The sequence below is a fragment of the Quercus robur genome, chromosome 2 (assembly GCF_932294415.1).
Source record: "Quercus robur chromosome 2, dhQueRobu3.1, whole genome shotgun sequence".
NCBI lineage: Eukaryota > Viridiplantae > Streptophyta > Magnoliopsida > Fagales > Fagaceae > Quercus > Quercus robur.
Genome location: NC_065535.1, coordinates 12,755,273 through 12,775,162, shown reverse-complemented (window position 1 = coordinate 12,775,162; position 19,890 = coordinate 12,755,273). Strand labels below are relative to the sequence as shown.

The following is a 19,890-nucleotide window of genomic DNA, read 5'->3' as shown; positions in this document are numbered from 1 at the left end:
ATTGTAATGGTGTTGCCTCCAATAGACTTTGTACTGAGCAAGTTGGTTGAGTTTTAATGAAATCGTCTTTTTACCAAAAAAAAAAAAAAAAAAGACATTAGTCACATAAGTCAATTTCTTTTCGGACACGGTCCATAACCAAACAAACTGGTCCACATGTACAAGCCCGTTAGCACTATCATCGAATTCAAATTTAAAAAATCCCGTGTTTTTCCATTATTTTTACATTCAAAAAACACAAAACCCATTGTTTTTCCGCCAAAATATCAATAGAGGGAAGCGAGTGAAACTGAAGACCGAGAAGCAAAGAAAGCGAAAATGGAGATGAAAAGTCCTCCACCATGTCCAAGCACAGTGACTGTGCGTAGAAACCCTCACAGAAAAGCCAGAGCTACACCGGCCACAACCGCCCCTCAAATTCCCAACGTTCCTCCATCTTCTTCAACAACCACAAGAGACATTCCCTCATTCCCAATTCACGATATTCTTGCAATCGAAATCCCCCAAAACCCTAAACCACCAGAGGACCCTTCACCATCTTCATCTTCAAAAGGCCCAATCTCTGAGGATCTCAAAGTCTACCTCAGAATTCGGCCTCTTTTGCTGCCCAAGCTTTTGGGGCGAAATGCCACCGTTGGAGATCAAAACCCTAGGGCCAGAGCCAAGAACGCGTGGCCACAGAACCCAGCGAAGAAGAACGCTGCGAGGGACAAGAGCGCGAAGACGAAGAAGACCGATGAAGGTTGTATTACAGTCAATGATTCTCACTCGGTGACGTTATCGCCGCCCTTGGCCCTAAAAGAGTCGAAGCGAATCAAGTCTGAGGTTTACGAAGGATTTTCCCATGTGTTTTCGACCGAATCGTCTCAGGTTTCTCTTTCTTTTCGCTTCTGTTTGGTTACCTAGAAAATGCAAGAAAAGATAACATTTTTTTTTTCCTGTGTAACTTAGTTTTGGAATTTCTCGTTGAAATTGACAAATAGGGTGAAGTGTATGAGAGAATGGTGAAGCCTCTAGTGGAGGATTTTCTTAGGGGTAAAAGTGGAATGCTTGCTGCATTGGGGCCAAGTGGTTCCGGCAAGACTCACACAGTTTTCGGAACTCCAAGGGAACCTGGTATGGTACCACTTGTGCTTCAACAGATTTTTAAACAGTCCGAGGGAAGTGGTTCAAAGTCGAGGTAACTAGCAATCTTGTAAAATGTGCTAATTATTTGATGGATTCCTACATTCGATTTGAGAATTCTATGATTTTTTTTTAGTCCATTGAATTGTATTCATGTGGTTTTGCCAGAGAGACTTAATTGTAAATTAATTTAGGGAATAATAGCGTTATTAGTACATTTGTCGTTCAATTGTTCAATTTAATGCTGTCTCCATGTGTTGTCTACATCTAGAGTCCTCTAATTCATGGAATAAATTACCATATATTTTTTTATTCATAATGATATAATTTCAGGTCATTTTGTATTTCGATTTTTGAAATATATTCTGAACGGGGAAAAGGAGAGAAGGTATACGATTTGTCAGCTGGTGGAACTGAATTGAGCATGCAGCAATCAACTATAAAAGGGCTCCAAGAGGTTTGTAGCTGTTTCTGTATTATGTTGTCTTGTTTCATTGACTGATGTAGAGTCATGAACTCATGATGGGTAATTACCTTAAATATATGTTGATGATGGGTATTAATCTTCAAACATGACTTGTTCGTGTACTTGATTAATGTAAACAGGTTGCCATATCTGATGCTGGGCAGGCAGAATCATTAATAGCTTGTTCAATGATAAAACGAGCCACGGGAATGACAAATGCAAATAGCCAGTCAAGGTGCATGGTGCAAGAAAAGACACCCCCCCCCCCCTTATTAGTGCTATTGTTATTGAATTTGTAGTAACAGATAAAAAAATTTGGAAACAATTTTTGCGAGTTTTATATTGTTGTTTGGTGGGGTTGTGGGCTCGCTCATCTTCCCCCTCTAAGCTCAACCAAAGTTTTGCCACTTGTTCTATGCAGTGGTAGCTCTTCATGTTGATTAGTTTCTAGGTCTTTTATTAAAAGAACCTCAATTTAATTATTAAATGACTTGTTCTAGTATTTGTGAATTGGTTCACTTTTCCAGAAATTGTGTTTAAGGTATTTTAGGAAAGGAAAATGATTTTTAATTCTGTATAGAAAATTGGTTCACTGTTTCTGGAAGCTTGTTGAATGTATCTTGGGGAAGAAACTAGCTTGTCACTGTGTCTTTGATACTTGAAAACCAAGTCATGGCAACTGATTTTCTATTTAAAAGGAAGATTTCAGATATCCTAGCTGATAATCATCTTATCTTCAAATTTTGGATTTTTAAGGAATGTAAACAATTGCATAAATGAGAAAGTGATGCAGTGTGTTCTTTTTTAAGGAAAGTGACCTTTGATGTATGTTCATTTAGGTGGTTGTGTTGGTTGGTCTGATTTTATTATGCTTCATCTTTAGAGTCTGGATGTGTAACTTTTAAAGCTTGAACATCATATTCATCCAAAAGGTTTACCAGCTGAAGCCTAGAGTGGTTTCACAAAGTGATTTCCTTATAACTCATTGAATTTGATAAGAAGCTTCAAATAGGAATTTATTCTTCATGAATTATCATTTTATGACTTACATACAATAAGTTGAGCAATAATCATCATCTTGTCAACAGCTATGTGATTGGTAGGTCAACTTGACCATAAATATTGGATCATGGTTAAAACCAAGTAATTGAAGAATTAATTGATTTTCTCTTTTTGTTGTTTCCTTTTCTCCTTTTGGACTTGTTTTTTGAGGAGTGGATTTGTAACTTACGTGAATGCCCATTTGGAATTTGCTTTTGGATTGCTGTAGGAAGTAAAGCTTAAATTGAAAATATCTTTAGTATTTAGAGTGTTTGACAAATTACAGTGAATAGGGCTTTAAATTTCAGGATTTATAAAGCATGAACAGTGAATTGTAGAGCTTTCTTAAATGCTCCAAATTTCAGCGTTAGCCTTAAGGTTGTTTTTAACTTCTTAAAGTTCTAGTGGGTTGCCCACCCCCCTCCTCTCCTCTTTCCCCAAAAAGAACTTTAGAGCTCTTAAAGCAGGTTTTATGGTTGGTGATTATATTACTAATTTAATTTAATTTAATTTTGTTTACTTGATTATGGTGACTATATTACTAATTTAATTTATGGAATATGGATATGTGAACTTGATAGATATGATTTTTTCTGACTATTATGTTTATTTATTTTTCTTTTACATGCTTGTAGCCGGTCGCAGTGCATCATTAATATTAGCAGTGTTGTTAACAAGGCTGATGAAGTTGATAACAATGCTGTCCTAACTATTGTTGACCTTGCTGGAGCTGAAAGAGAAAAAAGGACTGGGAATCAGGTTCTTTGCCTTTGAAATAAGCTGCACTGTCCTTATAAAACTGGTATTATCAGGTTTTATGCACCCTAGGGGATGGTGATACTTGCATATATGATTATCTAGATGACTGCTCTCCTAGAACTTTGATAATTTGTGCATTTTCAAAATAATATGGGATAATATCTAGAGCAATGCTAGTGACAAAATTTTTCAAAACTTTCTAAGGTTGCAAGTTGTAATTGGAGCAATAGTACTTTCACATGGGTCAACTACTGACACCACTTTTATCATGCACCAACCACATTAGACCACATTAGCAATTATGAAAAATTTTGTATCACTAGATTTATTGTTAATATTTATGACTTGAAGCTCAGAACGTGCTCTATACTTTTTAAGATATTAAGGTGTTGTTTGGATGAGTGAGTTTTGAGTGATATGATTTTGTTTTCATCACTCATCATCCAAAATTTGTGGGACCCACAGAAAATTTTTTGTTTGGATACCATCACTCATATTTGGTCACCCGGTTTTGGTCATCCAATCACTCAAAAAACTGAGTGATGAAGAGCAAAAATGAAAACACAATTTCCTTGTTTTCAAGACTCATCACCCATGACTCAGTGGCAGTTTTGTAATAAGCTGTCTCGGTGGGGCCCATTCAACCAGTGACTTGTCCCATCTATCCGACTGTTGGAGCTTCTTCCCTGTTACTCTCCCTTTCCCAGGTGCGATATTATCTCCCAGGTGCAGTAAATCTCTCTCCCTCTCCATTTATCATATCGGAAGAACCAAACCGATAGCAGCGAAGATGAAGACGACACCTTCTATTATCGCTACCCTTCTTCCTCTTCTTCAAACCCAGCATCTACCACAACCTCAAAACCCCAACAAAACCCCAACGCCAACGATAACAGAGCCGCCAAAACCAAAGGTGGGTCTAAAGGGCTAGCCCCATCAAAATCAACGCTCTACCAATCAAACCTAGACTACACCCTCACCAACTCCGACCTCCACACTCTCTTCTCCACCTTCGGCAAAATCGCCCGCGTCACCGTCCTCAAAGACTGCGTCACCCGCCAAAGCCGCGGAGTCGCTTTCGTCCAGTTCGTCTCCCAGGACCACGCTCTCTCCGCGGCGCGTCAAATGCCGTGTCTTCGAGCTCAGGCAAAGTTTGCTGCTCTCTCAGCAGCGCCGGTGACGGAGTCGAATAAAATGACGCCGAAGCGGAGATCGGTCTGGAGGAGAGTGTGCATCATGATGCGGTAGCGGAACTCGAAGATCTGTAGAGGGAGGATGGCGTCGAGGAAGAGGAAATATAATAAAAATATTTGGGGAGGGCGACGGCTCTGGAGGAAGAGAAAAGAATTTGGGAAGGGGGCGGCTGGGAGAAAAAAACTATTTGTGGGTAAGAGTTATGACCGTTCTGTAGAGAGATTTTTAATTGATATTTGTGGGACCCAGTGAGTTGACATAAAGATGAGTAATGGAGTTTCAAAACTTACTCAGATATTTCACCCAAACAAGCCACAAATAGAGTCATCAGAAATTGGGGTATTTTTGAGTGATAGTGATGAGTGAGGAGTGATGAGTGATAAGTGATGAAAACTGAGTGATGAGTGATGAGTGACCATTTTTTTTAAACCAAACAAGGCCTAAAAATTATAGTTTTTTGGAGCTAGACTGAAGTTTTAATTTGGCATTTAGGTCTACATTTCAATCACGTTGGATGCAGAAAGTCTTAGGGATGTTCTCAACATAACAAATATTGAAGCATTGGAACTCTAGGGAATTATTGGAATCGCATTCTCCCCCTCTTTTCTCAATTCTTGTACATTCATGAGTTTAACAGTATGCAAACTTAAACTTTAATATAATTTGGAAATAACTCACTTAGGGTATGATTTTTAGGTCGGGTCATATCACTTTATCTTAAGCGGTGAAGGAAAATGTCACGTGCTTGATGTTGTAACCTTGGCCATGATTTTTTTTTTTTTATATAATTTTTTTATTGATAAGTTACACATATACCAAAGTCTTGAATCCACAACCTCACCCTTCACCTCGGTCATGCATATGCGGATCTTAACTTTAGTCTATCAATTTGCAGGGAGCAAGATTGCTTGAAAGCAATTTCATTAACAACACATCAATGGTCTTTGGCCTGTGCTTAAGAGTATGTATCCTCAATTTGGTTTCATGGATATCTCCTAAACATCCATGCTATGGTGTTGATAATTATCTTTTGTTACTGTTTGTATATTTGCTTAACATCTACTTGTTAGTTGTTTTGCTTTATTATTTAGGACTTTTTAGTGCTCCTATGCTCTACCACTCTCTCCCTCCCTCCCTGTGCATGTAATATATTTCTTTTCTTTGTTTTTAGTCATTGCTGGAGCATCAAAAGAACCCGAAGAAGCCCCTGCAGAAGCACTTCCAAAACTCCTTGGTAATGTTTCTTTGAATGATTTCATATGTTAATATCATTGATGGATATTAGTTTACAACCGCCCAAAACCTCTCCTCAAGGGATGGCTCACTTTTTTATTCTTTTTTGGCAAGGAATTAATGCTACACATTGTTTTTTAGTCGCCTTTGTTGCTTGACATCTTTAACACAGTTACTCTGTATCAAACAGTTGACCAAATACCTGAGAGATTATTTGGAAGGCAAGAAGCGGATGACATTGGTATGGAGATTTTGATTTCCAAAATTTTAATTTAATAATGCTGCAAATGCAATTTAAAACTATGGACAGTGATGCTCTCTGTTTGATCAGATCTTCTGTGGCTAATTAGTAATCTTAAATAAGCTCTCCCTTCCTTTTCTTTTATCAACTTCTAAAAAATCTAATGCATTTTTTATTTTTTTATTGTGTTTACAGATTTTAACTGTTAAAGAAGGAGCAGAAGACTATCTTGATACATCCTACCTTTTAAAACAAGCTTCACCTTATATGAAAATCAAGTAAAATAAATATATGAATACATGTATATATATTTTCCAACAATATATATTTCTAGTTTCTTATTTTAATGACTTGTTTTTCGTGTTTACACTTTTAGGTTCAATAATGTTGAGGAGTCTTCCATGATGAATGGTAACAAGAGGCATTTCCAAGCATTTTCTAGACTTGGGCAGCCCAAAAGAATGAAACTTAGTGGCCTTGATGCTCATGTGGTATTTTTTTCTTTCCTTTTAGAGTGCTAAATATTTCCGTTTAAGAGGTTTTTTTTTTTTTTTTTTTTTTTTTTTTTTTTTTTAACAATTCTTTGTGTACTACTTTTATCAATTACTATTTTTCCCCACCCCTATATTTGGTAGCCTTAGATGAAATTTCTTAAGTCTGTTTCTTTTTGTGGTGTTTGTAAGATGAAAATTAGGTATGGGGCTTGGATGGCTTCCAAGTGTGATGAGTATGGTTTTAAAGTTCAAGCTTCTCTTTTGATTACATTTATGTTGCCATTACCTAGAATATCATGGAATACTTTGATCCTTGGATGTTGTAAAATAGCCATATTTTATATGATTTGAGTAGGTAATCCTGGTTAGTTGTTGACATTTAATGCTATTACATTGTAAAACATAAGGTTAAGTAGTGTTTATCTTATTGTTATTTGTGTACATTTCAAAGATTTCATTTTTTACTGTTATAATGCTGAGCTGTGACCATTCCTGCCAAGCTGAATTTCTCTCTGACCATGTATTCTTACAATTTGGTAGCAGTTTCTCTCTTGAATTTACAATGGATTTCATTGTCATTTAAATATGTTGGACTATGATACAAAGGCACATACAGCAAGTTGCGCAATATTGGTACTACTAAAGTATGATATGTAGTATCTATAAAATAAAAAAAAGGAATGATATGTAGTACTCTTCCCCAAGTGAAAATTGGCGCTGACACTTGACACAACACAGTCAGGACTTGTTGTCTACTGATGTTTGATACTTGTTTAAACACTAATGAAATAAATCATCTACATTACCCTAAAAATGAATCTATGGATGTTATGTTTTTCATGTTCTCCTTAAAATATTCATTATTTTTATGAATTTTCAATTATCTATGGTTTCACATGCATATAAACGTTCAAATATGCTTAAACATGGATATTTAACATTACAAGAAATATATATTTCCATGCACAATGTAACTTGTTAGTTTATAGAAATTGGCAAATTCCATGTAACAAACATAGCATCAAAGAGGTTTGGAATCTAATGTAATTAAGCTTGGTTGGGTGTTAAAAAGCCTGTGAGGAGTTAATCTGAAGAAAAGGAAATTCGTTCAAATGAAACTCAGACTCAGTCAAGCCTCAAGCGGAACAATTAGAAGTCAGATTTTGCAAGACACTTGCTGGACTCTCACTCGAGCAAGATTCTTCTGGAAGTTTGATTTCTCCAATCCTAAATGCACCAATATAAGATGCTCTTAACTCTTAAGCACAATTTTCTTGAGAGAAAGTTTTCGTTCTTGGAGATATACTAAGCCAATCTAGAAAGCCTTCCCCTTGAGCCTAAATAGAAAAATTCATCGTTGTGCTTTGACCCTTTACAGTGAACAATTGAGTGATTATTTCACCTTGAGCCCTAAGCTGTTCTCGAAACCACTGAGGTTGTTTCTTCAACAGTGGGTCGTTATTGCTGAGTTCTGGGTTGCGGATGAGGTTTGTTTGTGGAGAAGATTCACTTAGGGAGATTCCAGAGGTTTTGGAGCCACACGGAAGGCAAATGGGGTGTTTGTAGAGGTTACAATAGAGTGTTTAGCTGTGCAAAGGTTTTGTAAGTCGACCATTTGTAACTGATTTACTTATAGTAAATTTCTACATGATTGGATCCCCAGAATGGTTTTTTCATAGAAGAGGTTCTTCGTTGGTTTTCTAGTTCACCACCATAATATCTGTGCCTTTTACTGCTTTAATTATTATTACTTTGATTTGGTGATTGATTGATGGGGTTGTATTATTATTTTGGAATATATGTGTGAAATAACTTGTTGAAGTGATCCAATAAATCTGCTGCCTAAATATTTTGAGGTGTAAATAAGATTTTTCATAACCCTTAGGAGTTTCTGAGCAGCACCCCGTATCTTTTTTGAAACTTAAAACTTGTGTCTTGGTCCACTGCATGGCTGAAAATTGATTGCCTGTTCATCGTATGTGCTATTGGATTTGGTTCCTGAGAATTTTAATTTGATCAAGCTATTTATCATATGTTGCAGGTTTTTGTTTTCAATATTCCTTGGATTTTAGGTTTAATTTTATCGTCTGTTGTATGTTGGTTTGATTTCAGTTTGAAGAAGGACAGAGCATAGTAGATGAGCAGAGACTTTCGGAGGAAGGTTGTTTAAAATGCATTTCTTTTATGGTTCTATATTTTTCTGTTAGTCATTCACAATTGTTGAGCCTTGTCCTGCTTAGTCAGGTTTATCTCTAAAGCATCTGACATATATGCTTACAGGGGGCTCAACAATCAACAGATTGGATGTTAGTGAAAATGCAAGCATAAAATCGGACTCTGCGGATTTGGCAGAGAGAGAGAGAAACCATCAGATTATGGAAAATATTGCCAAAACTATGTGGAATTTCTTGAAGGATTATAAACAAAAACTCAAGGTATTAATTTATGGATAGTAAGTTATGCTTAAACTTTGCAATTCACCCCTGCATTTCAAGTTTTTGTTTTTGGTTTGTTTGTTTGTTTTTTAAATAGAGCTTTGATATCTCTATCAATGCAATTTCAGTAGTTAACTAACTAGCGCCATCTATTCAACAACTCTGGTTCTAATCAGGTGGCCGAGAGTGAAATCAATAGTCTTAGAGAAAAACTTAGGACTGAAGAGACTCAAAACCTTGGCCTGAGGAAGGAGCTGGAGGATTTGAAGTCTTGCTGTACTTGTTCTAAGGGAAATCATGGGGAAACCTCCATAGTTGAAGTATGTACTAGTTCTGAGCCCAAAATAGGATTACAGGGATATGGATCTAGTAAAACTGATGAGGTTTGCATATAGCTTCTATCTCTGTCTCTCTCTCTCTGTTCTTGTTATTGGTGTTATTTAATTTTCTTTAGTATTTTTTCCTGGAGTTAGTACACTCTTGTTCTAGTTCACTTTCTCATTTTATTTAAGATATCCATGCACTTATGCTCTAAGAAAGTAATCACTATTCAAAGATTTTGGTAAATGTTCAGAAAGATGAGGACCTTCATTCTTCCAGCCTGAAGACGTCTTACTGCAACACCTTGGAAAAGTGGGACTCTTATCCAAGACAGGAAAGAGATGCGTTCTCTCAGGTAAAAACAGCTTTGGTGTTGGTGCTATTGTCCCAGCCCTGATCTTTTGTGATGCCCAACTATATCATGGGGATCAGGGTGTTAATTATAGCTACCTTTTTGTTTTCTTTTAGTTTTTTGGGTGCTTTGGTCAATATAACGTATTTGAATTGTATTTCAAGGAAAATGGTGAATCTTTTTCTCTAAACATGAGTGGATTTGAACGTGTTGAAAAGGAGCAAGAATCTAATTCCACTGTAAGGAAGCGTCACCTTATTTTTCAGTAGTGTATTCATATAAGGAAGTTTCTCCACAGAGTGAAAAGTTTCTTTCAAATTGTTAGGTGAGTAATACTGAGGTCGAATTCGTAAATGCCTCATGTCTTCATGTTGAAAACTCCAACCAGCAGAATTGTCAGGTATGAGTGTTGGACATATCTTATATCAGGATAGGAAGATTATGATATTTATTCTTATCCATGTTGAGAATAGCTGGGGATATAATGTAGTTTTGATAATGTGTAATCAGATAGGTGATATCTTTTCTGGGAATGGGCACAACACACAGGATTTAAATGATTCTAAATATTTGGCAATCAAGGATAATTTTTCAGATGCTGATATACCAGGTTTGATTCAAAAAGTTTTTTCTAGTTTGCGTATTATGCATTTATGCAATTTTGACAGCTTATTATATGATATGGGAACATTTAGAATCTGGGTTATTGGATGCCCAGCTTCTTTTGAAATGTGGCTAATTTATAGAATCTGGATACCCAACTTGTCCTGCCAAGAATTTGTATTTTCTTGAAACGATGTGATTGGTTGAAAACATGTTCTCATGGCATATCAAATCTCTTAAAGTGATTTATTATTTAAAATTACTTAGTAATCTGCATATTGATCACCTATCTTATTTTTATTAGCTCCAAAATTGGTAGACACAGATCTTATGATCAGTAGTTATCTGATTTTTGCATGTGAAATAGTTAATGTGCTTGTTTACTGGGTAGCTCAGTCGTGTTGAAAGGGACCTGGATCTCAATATCATGATCTGGGATCAATGTCCTGTAAGGAACTAGAATCCCATTTCTTGGTGAGGCATTGATGTCATGCTTCCTTACCTACTAGTGTACTTTTTGTCTTGGTTTTTTTTCTGTAAGTAACAAGTTCAAGGATTTCAGAGTTTGGTATCAGCTATTCACAGTCACATGCCATGGTTAGAAGTGACAGCTGTTCATCAGTAGAGCTGGACCAATATCTCACCGAGGATGAGGTAAACTCTCTTTTATGTCCCTTTGAATTATAATGTGCCTTTTGCCTCGGTAATATTTTTAAATGTCTTTTTTTTTCTTTTTTTCTTTTTTTTTTTGGTTCTGTATTGACACTTAGGTTTGTCACATTTCTTCTAGTGGGTTATCCAGCAAAACACATGAACAACTACTAATTTAGAGAAAATAACAGTACTAATTCTCTGTGTGGCATATATTCAAATGTCGACTCTGCTCTTCCCATCAGGCTTTTAATCCAAATAAAAGTATACATTGTGAGTTTGAGGGACCTAATGCATGCTGTAACAGCAAAGAACAATGATACCATGTTGGTTCTCTCATTTTCCTTGCCTTGTGCTCTTCCATAAAATGGAGAGCTTTGAGCTTGTAGAAACTTGCATACCCCTGGGTCATTCAACTGGTAGTACTTGTATTGATAGAGAGAGAGAGAGAGAGAGAAATCCAAATATGAACCAGTGTCTGTCCTCCATCTAATTAAATCGTTAATGGACTTCTGCCCATAGAACTAATGTAGAATTGTTATTAATGGACCATAGGTGAGCATTGTTTTTGTGCTAGTTTTTATTAATTCTTATGACTTATGAGAGAGCATTGTTTTTGTGCTAAACTGGGCTAATGTGGAGAGCGGTCCCGTTCATGATAAGGGGAACTCACGGTGGCTTTCCAAGCAAAATTGTTAGTCTAGAGTCTAGACAACTCTTTTTCTTTATAAAACAGATCAGCTATTTTGTTCTGGTTCATAATTTTGAGAAAGTCACCACCTGTAATATGTAATTATGTACATTTTAGTTGCTATTCAAAAAAAAAAATGAAATTTGAAAGCAGTTTGTTCAGGTTAACATATATGTGACAATTATTAATACAGTGGATTAGATATTATGTAAAATTCAGCCTTTTCAGCCATGCAACCGTTGCCACATGATACTCAAATCGTTCCATCCACTTCTTTAAAATATATCCCTTTGTTTTCATCTCCCACCCTATCACCAGGCCTCTTTGTTGGTGTCAATTTTCTTGCACTTATATGCTTCTACCACTTTGTCTTAGGACAAGTTAATTAATCTAATTTTTATTTGTTCTCAAATTCTGAAAATATTTATTGTCCTCATCTCAATGTCTTTATTAGTGTGATTAGAATGCAATTGTATAATATCACATTGCAATTTACATGGTGGTTGATGTGGGTATTTTGCAGCCTTGGTTATGCTCTAACCATTAACAGCAGTGTTACAAGCTGGATGTTCAATCCTTTTTTAAGGCTATTTATATTTGGGATTCAGTTCATAAATCAATTCATATATCCGTCATGGATGTCAGCTTTCTGACATGGCTATCTCCTAAGGATTGAAATGCTATATGACCTAGTGTTTACAGTTTCCCTTTCCATAGTTGTGAATTAAATCTCATTCCTGTTAACTATAGATGCATATAGCCTATAATGTAAATGCTGGTTTCATGGTTCTTTCGTCTTTCCTTTTGGTCCTTTTTTAGGAATCTTCAGTTCTGCCAGCATCAACCAAGGAAGATGTTGCATTTACCCAAGGATGCAGCACCCCTGATGTGCCAGAGAGTGAATTAGTGCTTGATACTTCCTGTAGAGAGTTGAATTTTGAGAAGTTGAATAGGTCAGTGGGAGTGTTGTTTCATTTTCACAGCGTTTAGCTGCACACTTAAAGGTCTTGTTTGGATGAGCCTATTTTAATTGGCTTTAAAATAAAGTTCTGTAAAATTACATCTTTAAAAAAATACACATGAGCTAATGGTGAAAATAATCAGAGTTGAATCTCAATTTCATGACAGAATTTCTCTGGATGCTTTTTTTTTTTTTTTTTTGGGGGGGGGGGGGGGGTGGTTGAGTTCATATCTAATATGTTATAATAATCAGGAAACCTTTGCTCGCCTCATCAATATCAACAAGGGATTGCAGTGCATTGGATGTTGAGGATCAGATTAATAAGCCATCGGTAAGTTGTTTGTGTTTCCTCTATTCTTTGCATATACATTACTTCAGATTTTCTGTAGTCTTTTGAACTTTGAAAATTATGTGCTTCTCTTTGGAGTCTGGATTGATCATCTATGTTAGTGCTGAATTCATTTTTCCCCCTTTTATTGGGAATTTGGATTGAATGACATGTTAATTATGTAGGGTAATAGAGAGTGTGATTTTGTATAGGATATGATGGTGAAGAAGAACACATGTTGTTGACCCTGATTAGGCAGGCTATTGATAATCCATAGCCAATCCCAAAAGTTATGATACTACGACTTTGTTTTTGTTGTTGGGTATTTGGAACTTGTCAAGTTATCAACCACGCTCAATTTTTTTGCCAATTCAGTGGTAACCCAGCCACCAACAATGAGCACAAAAGTTTATTTATCTAGAGTTTATTTAGGGGTTTAAAGTGATGAAAGCTAACTTTTGAAGAATTGAAGGAGATCATGATCTGTCAAAGAATAATTGAGTTCTAACTTCCTTCTCATTTCTTTTTAATGAAACTTTTTTTTTTTTGGAAATATTTAATGTACAAATTGCTTCTGTTTTCTTTTCTTTTTTCTTGTTCTGTGTCCATTGTAGGAATTTTTGGATTTACCTCAATCAAAAAAGAAGGATGTTACATCTACGAAAGAAAGCGACGTTGATGTGTCCATTACAAAAGAAAGTGACGTTGATGTGCCAGAAATTAAACCAAGAATTGATACTTCCTGTAAACCAGAGAAACCAAAAAGGTCAGTGGGTTGCATTCATCATTAAACATGTGGTACTAACAAAAAATAGTTGACTGCCATGAATTGCTTATTATTGTCAGTCTTGCTTTGGATCTGACAAATCATTAATTTTTTTCCCCCAAGATCGATCTGTATTTTAGCTTTTGTTCCTAATTCTTTTTATCTTTTTATTTTTTTGGTCCAAATTAGGAGACTTTTGCCTGCTTCATCCATTTTGCTGAGGGATTTCAGTACTTTGGATGTTGAGGACGATGTTGAGAAACCTAAGGTAAGTTTGATATTGTCCCTTATTGTTTGTTTGCTACTCCGATGTGACCAGAAAGTGTAGAGAGTCACAGTGACAAGTCATGTTTGCTCCGCAATTTAATGAGTTGGAATTAGACCCAATGTAGTAGGGGAACTCTTCATAAGGTGGAAATCGCATTCCTTCTAAAAATAAGTCAGTTTGGTCATTCCTTTTAAAACTGTTCTAATAGTATTCTTTGATGAGTATTATTATTTTTTTAAATAAAAATGTTTCAATATTATGATTTTTTCTGACTATTATGTTTATTTATTTGGACAGAATGACACCCCCCAACACACACACATATTATCATTAGATGGACTGAAGGATCATATTGACTCATACCTAAATTGACAAAAAAAATTAAATCTTAAAGATTAATTTGACAATTTAGTTAAGGGATTATGTTAGCGAGTGCCTTTAGGACAATTGTTAATAAATCATTTTAAGAAAGTTTTGATCACTTTTATAAGAAATATTAAAAACCGTCAAAAAAATATTAATCACTTTTTTCTTTCCTTATTAAAAGTTTATAAAAATATTTCTTAAACCAATATTCTTAGGGCATATGTTAATTTGCTCTTAGTGTTTCTGAAAACGTTCTTAGATTTATAAGAATTAATTTGCAGGGAAACAGAACTGGAGGTAAATTGGCTGCGGATGAAAGAAAAAGAACTCAAGAGAGCTCTCTCCTGCGCTTACTTAAGAGCAACCTTCGCCTCTAACATGGCAACCCTTTAATCCTAGAGGGAGAAATAAAAAAAGGCCTTCTTTTTGGGCTGGAAAAAGCGGCCCTTTTCTTTCTGCTGGGATTGTACATAGGTGGGGCATTTTTTGTGTTCTATTCTCTTTGTGCTTTAAGCTGATCGTAGAAAATTGGGCCTTGTTGTTGTAGTTTAGGTTATAAATTATTTGTGCTTGCATCCACCTTCTCTTTTTTCAGGCGCAACAAAAAAAGCAGCAGAAGTTAAGAAATCATTTCAAGGCAAATGATTCATATATGTGATTTCCATTAAATAAAGAAAAATTCATATGTGGAAATTATGCCACGTGTGCTGGTCCTATAATGCCTGTGTGGTCCGTGGGCCACTTGAATATTTAGCGAGGTCACCATCCTAATGCTTTCTATAAGACTTTATCATTCAAAATTAGCCATAATGGTTAGGACTTTGAACTAATGAAAGAAATTAAGACTGCTTTCAAGGTCTTAATCCCCACTGACTGGCTCAAACTTTTTGTTCTTATCCTTTTTTTTCCCTCTTAATGATTAACTTTAGGAGGTCTTGTCACAACTCACAATACTGTGAGATCCATTGATACCCTTTCCTATCCGAATAAAATTTCCCATGGAATTATTCATGGTATTACTGTATGCTATTTTTTTAAAATATTTTTTTTTATATAGAATGATTTCCATATTTTATTAAATTCAGGGATTAAAAAAAAGGTTTAATAAATAATCAATTATATAAGCTTAGAACAGAATTATTGTTAGCTACCTGAAATGATTAAAAAATAATATTAAAAAAGATGTTCTAGCTCAGCATGTTTTCTTCGATATGGGTAAGAGGAAAAGTCAATCTCGGTTTTTATTTTTTTACTTAAAATATGTATAATAGAATATGATTTATTTATGTTGTCAAAGAGTTTGACAATAGAATTTCGTATTGCCAAAGAGTTTGACTATGCAAAGATGCAGTTACTGCCTGATTAAAATAGAATGCGATTTGTTTATGTTGTCAAAGAGATTGACGATAGAATTTCGTATTGCCGAAGAGTTGAACTATGCAGAAAATGCGGTTACTACCCGATTGAATTGATTGGGTCACCTAGGAACGTTGTTTATATCTTTTAAAATTTACTAAGGTTCTTTATAAACGTATGTGCCAAAAATACATATTTCTTCTGCAATAATTTGTTGATAGCACTAAAAATACATATTTCTTCTGCAATAATGCTGACTTTATTAGGAGTTTTTTTTTTTTTTTTTTTTTGTGTGGACATTAGTTATATATATTACATAATTAAATAAACCTACCCCTTCCCCATATTGGGGCTACTCAAACTTGGGTCCTCAAAGAAGTCACAACTCTTTTAAAATCTATTGAGGTGATATGTTGTAAATCATAATTAGTATACAACACAAATAGTGTTAGTGTGCGTTTGGATACGGTTTATCTTGCTGAAAACTGACAACAATAACACGTTGTGACTTCTAAAATTATGTAAAAGAGTTGGCCTAAATATAAAAAAATAAAAAATAAAAAAGTTGTTTTTAAAAGAGTTGGCCTAAACAGTAAATTTTATTTTTGGTCAATAGATTTTAAAAGAGTTGTGACTTCTTTGAGGACCCAAGTTTGAGTAGCCCCAATATGGGGAAGGGGTAGGTTTATTTAATTATGTAATATAAAATTTACTGTTTAGCACTGTTCGTTGGCCTAAATACATTGTTTATGGCCAATGACCAAAAAAAAAAAAACAGTACATAACACGTTGGTTTAAAATAATAATTAAAAAAAAGCCAAAAACGTGACTTTACTCCAAACGCAAACGCAAACATCCCTATCCAAACGGAGCTTTAATAGCAAAACTATGTAAAAATGATTTTATACTAGTCATAATTTAATACCTTAATAAATAAATAAAAGTATAATTTTAATAATTTCGTGTCACTGCCCATTAATAATCGAGATCATTCTTGATTTTCATATTTGTCCAACGTAGTACCATATCAAAACAAATCCTCCACATTTTCTTAAACCCTCTATAAATATTTCACGTTCAGGTCTATTAAGCATGTAACTCTGGTTTCTAGGAGCGGTTCTATTATTATTGGAGTTGGAGTGAATTGTCATAGTGCCAATTTGGACCTGCAATGTAACGAGATTTCATGTCATTGTTGGATTAGGAATATGGGATATGAATCTATGGTTTATTTGGTTTGTGGTATTTGTGTATTTGCTAGTGAGAATGCAACCCATTCACCCATTTGACATCTGCCATCTATTCGAAAATAGGGTTTAAACGAAACTATCCTATGATCCTATTTGTCAAACGCAATGGGTAGGAAAGTTCCCCACTCGAAGGGTTTGGGTTGAATGGTAGACCGACATCAAACTCAATCCAACTCAAATTATAAGCATCCATATGCAAGAACTACCTAAAAATGGAAATGTAATTGTTAGTTTACGCATGTTCTTACACACAGGATACTTTTTTTTTTCTTTTCTTTTCTTTTTTTCTAATTGAAATTTGTGTACGTTGTTACACAGGCAATTCTGTCCAAGATAAAATTATAAGACTTGAGGTATAATCTAATTAGCCAATAGTAAGTATACATGTGTAAAAGCAAGATGTAACATATATAAATATATATACTTTTTTTTTTTTGGGTTGAGTTGGGTCACCTGCCTGCAAATCCCCCCACCCAACCCATTTTTTATCCATTTTGATCGACCCATTTGACTAGACCCGTCCGCAACCCTTTTGGCTGAACCAGGTTGATCGGGTTTACGAGTATATGACCAATCCTACAAGGAAATTCTTCTTGTGTTGGTCGCCTTTGTAGAGTCATTGTACGGTACAATTTGTACCATATGGCATATATCATAGATTCTAGTATATTTCTTCTTCCTCTGGCAGGTCATTGATCTCAGTTTTAAGCATATCTAAAATACATTTATCTTGTGCAATTTGCAATTACTATATTATTATTTCTCATACCTTACGCATGTGTTATTATAAAATATTATTTCCCAATATTGTTTTTAACTTTATTCTACGTTAAACATCTTACGTTTTGCATATTATTGGTTATTATTTTTAGACGTGTTGCTTTGGTTATTAATGTTAGATTAGATGGGCTGCTTAAGATGTTAAAATAATTATTTAATTTTTTAAGATATTTTTGGGCATGCCAGAAAATGCATATATGGGGTCACTAGTAATAATTTGTGCTTACAAATATCACAGTTTTTTTTTTTTTGAGATAATTATAATATGCTGCAAACTCCACACCTCAAATCCTTTCCCCCCCTAGACCCCCAAGCACTTTGTGCATGAGGAGATGCCAATTCAGTTACAAGGCCTTTGGCTACAGATATCATTGTAATTGCATGATTTGGGTCATCAATGTAAAAATGTTCTCTAGCCAATAATCACACAAATGTAATCCTCATGGTCATGGGTATTTGCACAGGACAAAATTTGGCTCCAACTACCAATAGAAAAATAACGTTAACCTTCGTTATTTACAATGCATATGACTCACTTAATCCAACCAACTAAATGAGTCATGTGCATTGCATATCATGGGATGCATGTTCTCTTCATATAGTTGGAGCACAAAGTTCCAAACATGTTCAAAGCTAAACTTATCATTCATAGCGTGTATAAGTATAAACTCAAATATAACATGAATATGGTACATTTTCAAGTGGAAAGAGCTAAATAGCTAATCATCAATGATGATACAAAGAGGGGCAGCTCTTCTGTCATATCACTTAGCCAATAACTCAAAGCTCATGTAAATTTAACTCTTTAGGCTTTGACTAAATGATGATAGTTTGCAAAAAAAATTGTCATTTATCTCGATTTGTTTTCTACAAACATGAAATCTATATATATAATAATAGGTGAAGCTGAGAGAAAGTCAAATTAAAATTTCAAATTAGAATTTAAATTTTGTGCCATGTGTCCTAAATTATTTATTCTTAAATAGTTTTATTTTTTAATTTTAGAATCAAATGTGGGACCACATCATAAATATTCATCCAAGTGAGTTATTAAGTACAAAAACCAAAGAGTCTAGAATAAATGAATCGTTAAAAAAAAGTGTTTTACAATAATTAAAAAAATATATATCCTTACAAATTTTTTTAAAAAGTTAGCAAAATATAAAAATGACTATCAATAGTATTTAAATTATATATATAGGAATTATATTATATATCTTATTGTTTTTAAGTGTATTCATGCATATGCATAGGGTTACAAGTTAGTTTATTATAATATTAATAGTTCAAATTTACTTTTAGGACTAAAAATTTGAAAAGAAATTTTACAAGAAGAAATGGTACAGATTGATGTACTAAAATTGTATTATAAAAAAACGGAATTTATTTTTTCTTAGTTGCTTCTAGAATTTTATTGAGAATATATGTTACAATTATTTCTATAGAGTATAGAAAACTGTTTTTTTTTTAATTAAAATTGATAAAATCTTATTTAAAATTATTTATGTCACAAGAAAGATGAAATAGATTAGCTATATTTTTCAATTGAATATGAGATGTTAGCAAAATTTGAATATAAAAATTCATTAGTGATTTTGCATCTCAATGAGAATAATGGATTTTAAATAATTATTTTATATAATAAATAAATAAATATTATTTAATTGATATTTAAATATTAAAATACCTAACTTAAAGCTGTTATCTTAGACCTCAAATTATATAAAACCAATACCTTATTATTTTAAACACATCTACCCCAATTAGAATTCCACTAACCTTAAGACAAAATAGAGGTAAGAGGGAGAAATATATAATAAAAACAAAATAAAGTCAATAATTATTCTCAAAGCACGAGTATACACAGTCTATTTGATTCATTTTTGCTCTAACATTAGAAGAAACAAAGTCTATGTGAGGTCCATTTGTTAGTTCATATTCGTGTTGGGATTTGGGAACTAAACTTTTTGCAATTTTTGAATGTGACTATGTATCTCATGCACCCCCTAGACCCTAACAGGCTAACACACACACACCGCTCTTATCATTCCATTCGAGTCTGTAAAAAGACTTAAAAGGAACATCAACCCCAAGAAAATGATTAAGATAAAAAGATATGGTAATAGTTTCGTGCTGCAAATGTTAATTATCTATTGAGCATTAAAAGATCACAATCACTGTCTTTTCAAAAAAAAAAAAAAAAGGAAAA

The 19,890-nt window shown here is 34.3% G+C and overlaps 1 protein-coding gene across 1 annotated transcript; it reads left to right on the top strand.

The window, feature by feature from the left end:
• Positions 1–242: 242 nt before the first annotated feature.
• Positions 243–15,260, top strand: LOC126712426 (kinesin-like protein KIN-6). The gene is made up of 23 exons (XM_050411751.1): positions 243–870; positions 984–1,180; positions 1,459–1,582; positions 1,732–1,826; positions 3,268–3,391; positions 5,481–5,546; positions 5,757–5,819; positions 6,009–6,059; positions 6,255–6,337; positions 6,436–6,550; positions 8,666–8,714; positions 8,834–8,988; positions 9,165–9,371; positions 9,563–9,664; positions 9,826–9,900; positions 9,987–10,061; positions 10,172–10,271; positions 10,827–10,918; positions 12,426–12,559; positions 12,820–12,898; positions 13,510–13,661; positions 13,851–13,929; positions 14,577–15,260. The coding sequence occupies exons 1-23, from the start codon at positions 319–321 to the stop codon at positions 14,670–14,672; spliced, it is 2,865 nt and encodes a 954-aa protein (XP_050267708.1). The 5' UTR covers positions 243–318; the 3' UTR covers positions 14,673–15,260.
• Positions 15,261–19,890: the final 4,630 nt, after the last annotated feature.

Excerpts from the sequence above, each read along its gene's own strand:
- LOC126712426 (XM_050411751.1), top strand. The coding sequence starts at position 319 with ATGGAGATGAAAAGTCCTCCACCATGTCCAAGCACAGTGACTGTGCGT. Across the intron at positions 9,901-9,986 it reads AGCAAGAATCTAATTCCACT|GTGAGTAATACTGAGGTCGA; the intron begins GTAAGGAAGCGT and ends TCAAATTGTTAG. Across the intron at positions 10,272-10,826 it reads TTCAGATGCTGATATACCAG|AGTTTGGTATCAGCTATTCA; the intron begins GTTTGATTCAAA and ends CAAGGATTTCAG.